The 9,664-nt window shown below is 34.5% G+C and overlaps 1 protein-coding gene across 1 annotated transcript in view; it reads right to left on the reverse strand.

The window, feature by feature from the left end:
* Positions 1 to 9,664, reverse strand: part of LOC117119182 (fibrocystin-L-like) — a gene marked incomplete in the record, with an annotated part of 51,406 nt that overhangs the window by 6,800 nt on the left and 34,942 nt on the right. Inside the window, 8 exon segments of the mRNA XM_033264002.1 lie at positions 1,353 to 1,730; positions 2,522 to 2,663; positions 3,386 to 3,602; positions 4,952 to 5,806; positions 6,345 to 6,577; positions 7,293 to 7,455; positions 7,878 to 8,055; positions 8,871 to 9,397. Coding sequence (XP_033119893.1) covers positions 1,353 to 1,730; positions 2,522 to 2,663; positions 3,386 to 3,602; positions 4,952 to 5,806; positions 6,345 to 6,577; positions 7,293 to 7,455; positions 7,878 to 8,055; positions 8,871 to 9,397 — 2,693 coding nt within the window.

The raw sequence follows: 9,664 nt of genomic DNA on the forward strand, positions 1-9,664 counted from the left end.
ATATATATATATATATTATATATATATATATATATTATTCAATAACTATTTTTATAAATATTTAATTATATTATATATATATATATATATTGATTATTTTTTTAATTATGTGAATCAGTGTATCAGTAATGTCTATCTTGTTTTGTATTGAAATTTTCTGATGCAAATTGTATGTGATATTTTATATATATTTTTTTTTACCTTTGTAAAATTTATACTGCAATATAACCATTTTCAGCCCTTGGCTGTTGTTTTGTAATTTCCTATACCCCAATAAATAAATATATATTATACATTTTTCTTAATCATCTATTGGCGCAACTCTTACCCCCAAGCATAAGGCACTCAAAATAAGAGGATCAGTTTGAATGAATGAAAATAATGATGTCATAATTTATTCATCTTGCGTTGCGGAGTACGTTAATTTCAGTGATTTTAGTGCTCAACGTATGTTAGAGGTTTGAGCATGCGTATTTCGATTTGTAATAAAATGGACAGAGCTATCGCATTGCATGTTGGGTATCAACGTTAAAGTCAAGGTTAATGTCGTGTAGCGAAACTATTAGTGAGATGCGGGACTTGCTAGGAATTTCAGAGAGACGACGAACGACAAAAGACGAAAGAATTAGTTCAAAAATGTAAATGTTCTGGATTTACATATTAACTTTTTAGCTATAGGATTTACATTGTTAACGTTTGTTTCCCCTAAAGTAAATTTAAATCATATGCGAGGTTCTATGAGAAAAATAATGTAAATGACAAAAGCATATGTGAATGAATCTTTTATATAATAATAATAATAATAATAATAACAATAATAATAATAATAATAATAATAATAATAATAATAATAATAATAATAATAATAATAATCAAATATCTATTTATGTTATTTCTTTCAGGAAACCTGAAAGACATAATGTTACTGAATTTGTTATCAAAGGAAGCTAATATTTGTAAAATCAAGATTTAAAATTCTTAAAGGTAAAAAATTGGTCATTTTTATTTCACCTTAAGTAAACTTAAATCACAAGGTATGCGAGGTTCTATAAGAAAAAAATGTAAAAAACAAAAGTGTATGTAAATAAATCTTTTGGTAAAATTTGGTGTGTTTAAAAAAAAAATCTATTTATGTTACTTTCTAAAGGAAAACTGAAAGAAATATTGTTATTGTATATTTTTTTTTCAAATGGAAGAATTGAAATAAATGACCATTTGGTCAACGAGAAAAAAAATGTTCTGTATTTTGGAAGTTCAAGAGATTATGACACATTTTCGCAAACTGGTTGTCTCTGAAAAAAAAAGATACAGACAAGAAAAAAGAAACAAATTGAGAAAAACGAAAAACTCACGGCAGATTCAAGAGTGGTCACTTGCAGTCCACTTAAGACATCAACCAAATCAAATCCTACATCGAACTTTTCTCCAACCATTACATCACCGGTGGGCTGGGTATTAACAACGGCGGCGAACATTCGCTCTGCAACCGAGAATGCTTCACTACTGATGGGGATTAGCGTTGTGCTGTTCGGGTAGACCACAGCAAAATCCAAGATGTATCCAGATCCAACTTCGTCAAGTTTGATATTTGTAAAGTTAGCTAGGCCATTGATGATATCAATAGTGGTATTGCCAAGAAGATGAGCCCCTGCCGGTCCACTGCCAGCTCGTAGACTAACCTTCATCCTCCAAGGGCTTGAGGAATGCCCAAGATTCTGTACAATTTCGCCCTGGAAATAAAATGATTTATTTACGTGTTTGAACTGGGGATTTTAAAGATGGTGCGTTATTCAGCTGGTAGTTGGCAACTCGAAACAGTTATTTCTAAGATGTGTGGTATTTTTTATAAGGATTTTAGCTCAAGATGTTTACCTGTTTCTTTATCAAGAAAATCTAAGAAGACATCTATTTGTTTGCACAAAGCCGAGATTGATTAAAATGTTCCATACAATTGCAAGACATTCAGAGTTTTGATGGTAATGGTAATGGTATTTAAGCGCATTTTCCTGAGGATCACGAAGCGCTGTGGACTAACTGTAACTTGTTTCAATAACCTTCTCCTCCCCTAAGGCTCTCTTCATGTCTGAGCTAACCGGTAAACCACTACCAGATACTCTCGTCTGTCCACAACAGGGGATACTTGTTTCGAAAGATGTACTGGGTTCTTTTAAGTGCACACAAGCCAAATTGTGTACACTGGGCCTTCCAACTTTTCCTAATTTTATTTGTTTCTAATAATTATTGCCTTAGATTCAAAATTGTATGCACTTTTTTGGGCTTATTAGGATGTCTTTGGATACAAATTTACCAGGTAATAAAGGTTAAAGCTTAAAGATAGACTGCCAGCATCATGCCTTCCATGGCAAAATTGTGTTATACCATATTACTTTTAATTGTATACTGCTTGAACGTTTACAAAGTGAAAAATTGTAGGAATAAGTTAACATCTTAACTGTGAATGACGTTAAGTTTCCAAAACAATTATACTTTAATGTTCCAAAACAAATATCTGTTTGAATACCTGGGTATCAAGGACAGATACGCCAACAACAAATGGCCAGTTTTCACTGACTCCTGATGGAGCTTGAGAGATAGTGAGACCACTTGGAAATTGGTATTGAACTTCTAATGGTATATCTTCTTCTTCTTGTGAGTCACCATAACTGGAGAAAACAATACAAGAAAAAAAGTTGCTATACTATAATGTTAATTATTGGGCAAGTTGATTATATAAAAGTGTCCTCATATAAATATCTAATAGAGTGTCCCATTTTTTAATTAATAACTTCACTGAACAGATTTATACCTAAAGTCCACTCATTCATTCATGATATCTTAAAAAACAAATTAAAAATAAATATTCATAACTTCTAAAATATATAACAGAAATTAAAGTAAAGAACAGAAATCTAAGACGAAAGACAATATTATAGTTTGTTTATCTATTGTATGTGGAAGCGGTTTGGCGCAGCGGAACCGTTTGGTTTCCCAACCTCGGGGTCGGGGATTTAATCCCTCGCCGTGCATTTTGCTTGTGTGCTTGAGCAAGACACTTTATCTGCATTGCTTCTCTCCACCCAGGAGTATAAATGGGTACCTGGTGGGGTTGCCTGCTCCTGCGCTGATTACCAGCAGCAACACTTAGCATGTGGACCCAATGACCAGGGAAAAGAACTGCGCTTTATAACCGAAAGGAAGAGGCGCATTATAAATACCCATACCAGTACCAGTAATATAGTTTACTCTAAAAGAGCCTTTGTAAGAGAACGTTTATAATCGCCAATGCGATCCTCACAGTTAAGAGTACAGTACTTTTAAAATTAATTTTCAATTAAACAGCGAGGCCAACAATTATAATTTCTAATGTTTGTGTTGTAAATCTTACAGTGTATCTCCTTCCTCCGAACCACCAGTTTCATTTGTTGCTCTTTCTCCATTTGTTGGGTCAGTAGCTGGTTCCACTGGGTCTGACATTGACAGTGATTCAATAGAGACATTTAGACTATTTCCAAGTTCACCAGTCTGAGCAGCATCAACAATCTGTGCCTGGATTGCAACTAGATCATTAAATCCAAGGGAGGAATTGCCTTCAGTGTAGTTAGCTAAGATAAAAAGGTGATTTATAAAAAATAGACATATAAAAATTATGTGGCTTTGTAAATTATTTCATCCGTTACATAAAATAAAAAAATGATGGTGGACGATAATATGTTTTTATGTAAAAAATCAGGGGTGGCGCCAGCGGGAGGCCAGGGGAAGAAGAAGCAGCCCTCATCCCGTCTGGTTGAGCTCCCCACCCCGCCTCCACCCCTCCCAGATGGGGGAGAAAAAAACCACAATTATCGGGGAGAAAAAAATATATGTGCCTATTTGACATATTAGACAGGACCACATTCCAAAGATTTGAGCGATGCCCGACCATGCCCACCTTGCTCTCGTCGGAAACATCCGACTCCGTCGGGAAAATCCTGGCGCCCCTCCTGACAAAATGCAAGAAAATACTCTGAACGTTTCGACATTAGAGATATTTTTCATCAACTGAATGCTTGGCTTTACTACAGCCTGACTTATGACGTTAGTTGTTGATGAGGTACGTTTCCTCCAGTTGTACTATAAGATAGATGATGTGCGATTTTGGTCAGTTGAGCACAACCTCCGACCTACAAATATGTGATGCGTACGATGTCATCAACAGATAACCCTATGACTATTCTGTCATTTGACAAGGATCATTGAGATAGATCGTAAAGTTTTGAGTAAGTTTTTCTTATATATATCTTTCTTCCCCCCCAAAAAAAATCATCTATCAAATAATTCGAAACTAAATTAATTTTTATGACAGTAAACCAATGTTTGCTACAACAAATATTTCTTGCGTTTTATGGAATATTGTTTTGGCAGAAGAAACGTGTTTGTTTTAGTTAATTATAATAATAATAATAATATGTCGTTCATGTTCAATAATTAAAAAAATAAACGCTATGTGGACATAGTCTTCTGAGACCACTGTAAGCACCCAATCGAATTCGTGAATTGAAACTATCATTCTATATTGTATTTTTGTATAGATCTAAATTTTAAAAAAGACTGATTCTATATGTATTTAGAATTTCTTAAATAATAACTAGGATTTTCTTAATAACTACAATAATTTGTAAATTTGACTATTGCCAATGATTGATAATGACTACGGCAAGAACGCTAATAAAGATGAAGTGTTTAATAATGAATATAAATAATAATGGCGCAAGAAAAATTATCGAGACCGAGATTTCTACCATTTGATAAATTTGTTGAGAGTGTATTTTGTACTTTGGAGGTGAAATAAAGCATGCTTATGATAATGACAATTATACAGGAAATGATCATTATGGCATGTAGTAGTGCGAATAAAATCGTAGGCTTAATATTATTATTGCCCAATGCATTTAATATTAATTGCAATAATTACCAAATGACGATGAGTCAGTAATATTGGCATCCAGAGTAGAGTTTCCTTCTAATTCAATTGATGTCGCCGGTGCATTTCCAACTTCAAGTACCACTTCAGCTACCGAATCATCTGACCGCTTTCGCCGGCGCGAACTGCCCTCTCTGACGACGTCCACCACTCGTATTCGAGACTTATCAATTCCCAGAAGATTTGCCAGATTTTGGACAAGATTTTCTTCAAAAAAGTCATCAACAGCGACTGCTGGCACCCCAATTGCGACCATAATTACCGGCGTAGTAATGATATCTAGAGGTTGGTTACCTCGCACTAAAACCCAGAGCGTTTGTAACTTTCGGTCAAAATAGTTCTCTCCATAAATATTCGATGCTGGAGTCGGTAGGAACTGATCATCTGGCAAGTTGGGGTCCTTATCAACCCATATGAATGATCCACCATCAATTCTACCATTGTTTGGCATGATGTATAGTCCTTGATAGTAGACATCCAATCGTTGAGGGTTGGCATACCAGATACCGACCACAACCTTTTGCTCTGGAGTAGCATTCAGAAGATGCAGTCGAAGACGTTGGGGGTTGGTACTACTCATATACATTTCATATTGCTTCCCTGTTGCCACAACAGACATAAACGTGCTAATTCGTTCCTGGCACGTGTAACCGTGGCACCAGCCATGATCCTGTGGTCCATTGATCAAATCCACATAGCCTTCTGAATACATTGCAATCGGTGACAAGCGACGTACTTCAGTATCTGGGTCCATACTCTCAATAATCAACATCATGTAATCCAGATCATGACATTCATATGCTTGCCAGTCAGCATTCCATGTACAGTCCTCAGTTCCAATAATACCTAGTAACAATGTAACATTATATATAAATGTTGAAGCCCTTGATCACAAGATAAATGCATACATCATAGTTGTTTTAAAAACAACTATGATGTTTTTCTTAGCATTTACTTATTACACATTCAATGTGTGTATCTATATAATAATTTACCTATAATGGATATAATATAATTTTATAACATACCACAGATACAGAGTGGATTAAAATTACTGGACAAATAATGTGTACGATTAGATTATTTTCATGAGACTTTATAGTGGGAAAAAAGAGGTGTGAAATCAATGTAAATAGAGATCTCCCTCCAACTTAAAACTACTATTGTGACAGGGGTCTTTAGCAGCTTTGGTATCGAGTTAGAAACAAAATAGTATAAAGATAAAAGCCAGTTGCTCATAAGGGGTTATAGCTAGGAAAGTTTTATTTTTTTATTTTTTATTTTTTTCTTATTGGCGGTAACCAATTAGAGAGAGAGAGATCTGTTTAAAGGATGGTATCAGAAAAAAAAAGCTATGGTAGACAACATTCAATCTTCTACTTACCTTTGTGTGGACACTTTTCCTCATAAGGAATTCTACTGCCATCAGTGTTCGTTACCATCATTTTTGGGATCCTGTAGTCACCAAGACCATACCGTGGATCTCCGCCCCACTGAAATGCGGAGTCTGGAATAACTGTTCCTGGACTTCCAAGGATACCTCCGTCCAAATCCTTGATGAAGACTTTACGCATGGCATCGCAGGTCATATCAACACAGTCAGCAGGATTTGCAGTGCTGTTAACAAATCAATAACTCAATAAATACTGTAACTACAAAAATCAATCAATTGAATTATCTACCAGCTGATTTTGTGAATAAAATTGAAGCTTAGTACACTATGGTATGTAAATATAAATAGTACAATATTAAGTTTTGACAATAATTTTGCAACAAACAAAAATGTTTAACATTGCAAAAATTTAAGAAACAAAGTATTACATATTTAATCCAATCCAATCTAATCAACTCATGTGTAAAGTGCCTTTTTTACAGATACGAAGCGCTGCACCCCACATTATTAGGCAGCTCACAACCCACAGGCAGTCATGATAATTACCTAACCCAAGCACAGAACAAGTAAACAAATCAAAAGAAGCAGTGGCAATGTTCGGAATCATAAATAAATAATGCAACTGATGAAAAAAAAATTAAAAATGGAGATAATTAAGAGGTGAGTCTTTTAGCTAGAGACCTAAACACATTGATGTATCAATAAAATAATGAGCGGTCTTTAAAATTGTCATCACTTGAGTAGAAAGGAGGATCACATATGACTAATTGAAGATTACATGGGCAGGTAGAAGACCGCACGATAACATAGAACAAATACTAATTACCTAAATGAGGTATGTAATATATATTGCTCTGATTACAATGAGTGGTTTTGATGAGTCATGATCAGAAAATAGCACAGTTAAACCTACATCGTCATAAAGTGAACATAGCTTACTGAACATTTGGCCTGAAAAAAAAGACCCTACTGCTTTTATCAACACTAACAAATGATGTTCCTGTGGCGGTTGAGGGATGGATTCCATCTTGGTTGCCATTGTTTGGTGCTATGCTATAATCACGGGCTGAGCAACCTTCTTGAAAATGGGCAAATGTTATACCTTAAAAAAAAAAAAAAAAAAAAAACGCAGATGACATTAGTGAATTTGATTGATTAAGAACTAAATACTATATGAAATTACTAACGCTGCTATATATTTCAAACATCTTCACACTATATGGAATATATATATATATATCTACAACTAAGAAGGAACTTTCATGATGAACTATGGTACAATTTATACATTATATATATATATATATAATAATAATAATTATTATTATTATTATATATTAGGTATGTCTAATGTGAACGTAATTGAAACAGCCAGATAAAAACTTGTGGCAAGTCATCGTAACTTTAAAATCATAATTTTATTATTAATAATCATTAATTTAATCCATCAACACGTATAATACAATGGTAAGCCTATAGTTAACTGAACAACAAAGCCATAAATAATTAGGATTATACCCATACCTTTCAACTGGGTGATGCCACTTATAGCAGGGTAGTTCTTTATACCATGGAATGCTTTGACTGGGGCATTGTTTGAGCCTGACATGAAATTTGTCATCATAAAACCAATATTGCCACCGCCCGGAGGTAGAGGTGGTGCGTGTACACCTGTACATTGATTTGCATTCTCTGGTTCATTCTAAACACAAATATAATGAAAATGTACAGAGTTATGGATTGCTGGTTAAATATAATTACCATGGTTCAATACTACAAAAATTAATTATTTACAATCTATCAAAGGGTCACAAACTAAAATTTTTAATAAGTGCGCTGGTAACAATTTACACAGTTAATGAAAATACTGATGAAATTGACAATTTAAAGCTAGATACTTCAAACAAAAAAATTTATTATTATGCTTCCAATTCCAGGACTATAAAAACAAGGTAAAAACTATGATAAATTACACAAATCAAAATTTTAGGCCTAGAACGGACGGTCTTAATCTTCATATTATGCAACAATTACTGGAATTAAATATTAAAGTTACGTAAAGATCCATAATGATCAATTATAAACCTTTCCGGAGTGTCAATCAAACTTAACAACTGGCCAATCAAAACAGTTCGAGGAATACGCACGTGCATCACAAACACACGTGTTGTACCACAAAGACGCATGTGAGTGAGACATTAGCAACAATATCCAAGGGGAGGAGCTTAGCGGAAACTAGATGCAATAATAGAATACGTACGCTTAGTGGTTTTTTCTAATCAAGAGTTCTAAGTTTAGTATGTGTTGAGACATCTGAGGGTGTTATAATATAATTATACTGAGTATCACTTAGGATCTGTCTACACTATGAAATTTCATGTGACAAATAAATGTGATGTGCCCATATTTGGGTGTAATATCATCGTCATGCCCACATATGTGCACATAGCACAAACTCATCACATAAAATTCGAAAGTGTGGTCAGAGCGTTAGGAAATAAAAACGTACGCATTTACCTGCCACTCATCACAATCGAAGAATGGACTAGTACCAATAATGAACGAGTCTTCTATCGTAAAAGATTTTTCAGAGACGTCATGACTGATCGCGGGCGGTCTATAGATGTATGGTAAAATGCCAATTTTGTTATCGGCCAAAATCACTTCAGAAACGACGAGAGAACAAGTTGTTTCTAGATATATTCCGTAGAACCAGTTTTTCCAGAGGTAGAAATTACTGACCATGGAGCATTGGCGATGACCATCAGGTGGAAGCATCATGAGCCCGCCTAATGATGAATGACCTTCATTATTTTCCCACACTTTTTCTTCGAAGCATTTCTCACCGCTCACACGGTACAGAAGTTTTTCTGAGCCTGCAACTGTGTTATTAGCTAGAATTATGCCGAACGACATTTGGACTTCAATACCAGCAGGCCAAGTTTTATCTTCTAGTAAAAAGCGATCTTGGTAGGTACCGGGGAATACTGTCAGAGACACAAGATTGCCGGTAATTTTGTGGTCTGTTCCCCAGGCGATAATACCTGTATAGATTGAAAATCATTAGTATTTCAATTAATTAAATATAATCAAATGGATTATATAAATACACAGTCATGTACCAAGTGCAAACTCTTCGGCTTCCGGGAGTAGGCTATCTATGCATACACGTTACAGCAGGTCATATATATATCTAGGCCTACTGCAATAGTGTCCCAAGACTTTTGACATAAGCGTACATAATATACATATATATACATATATACACATATATATGTTATTTATATATATGTATATATGTATATGTATAT

Source organism: Anneissia japonica, unplaced genomic scaffold (genome assembly GCF_011630105.1).
Source record: "Anneissia japonica isolate Jap-2015-1 unplaced genomic scaffold, ASM1163010v1 scaffold287863_len737641_cov155, whole genome shotgun sequence".
Classification (NCBI taxonomy): Eukaryota; Metazoa; Echinodermata; class Crinoidea; order Comatulida; family Comatulidae; genus Anneissia; species Anneissia japonica.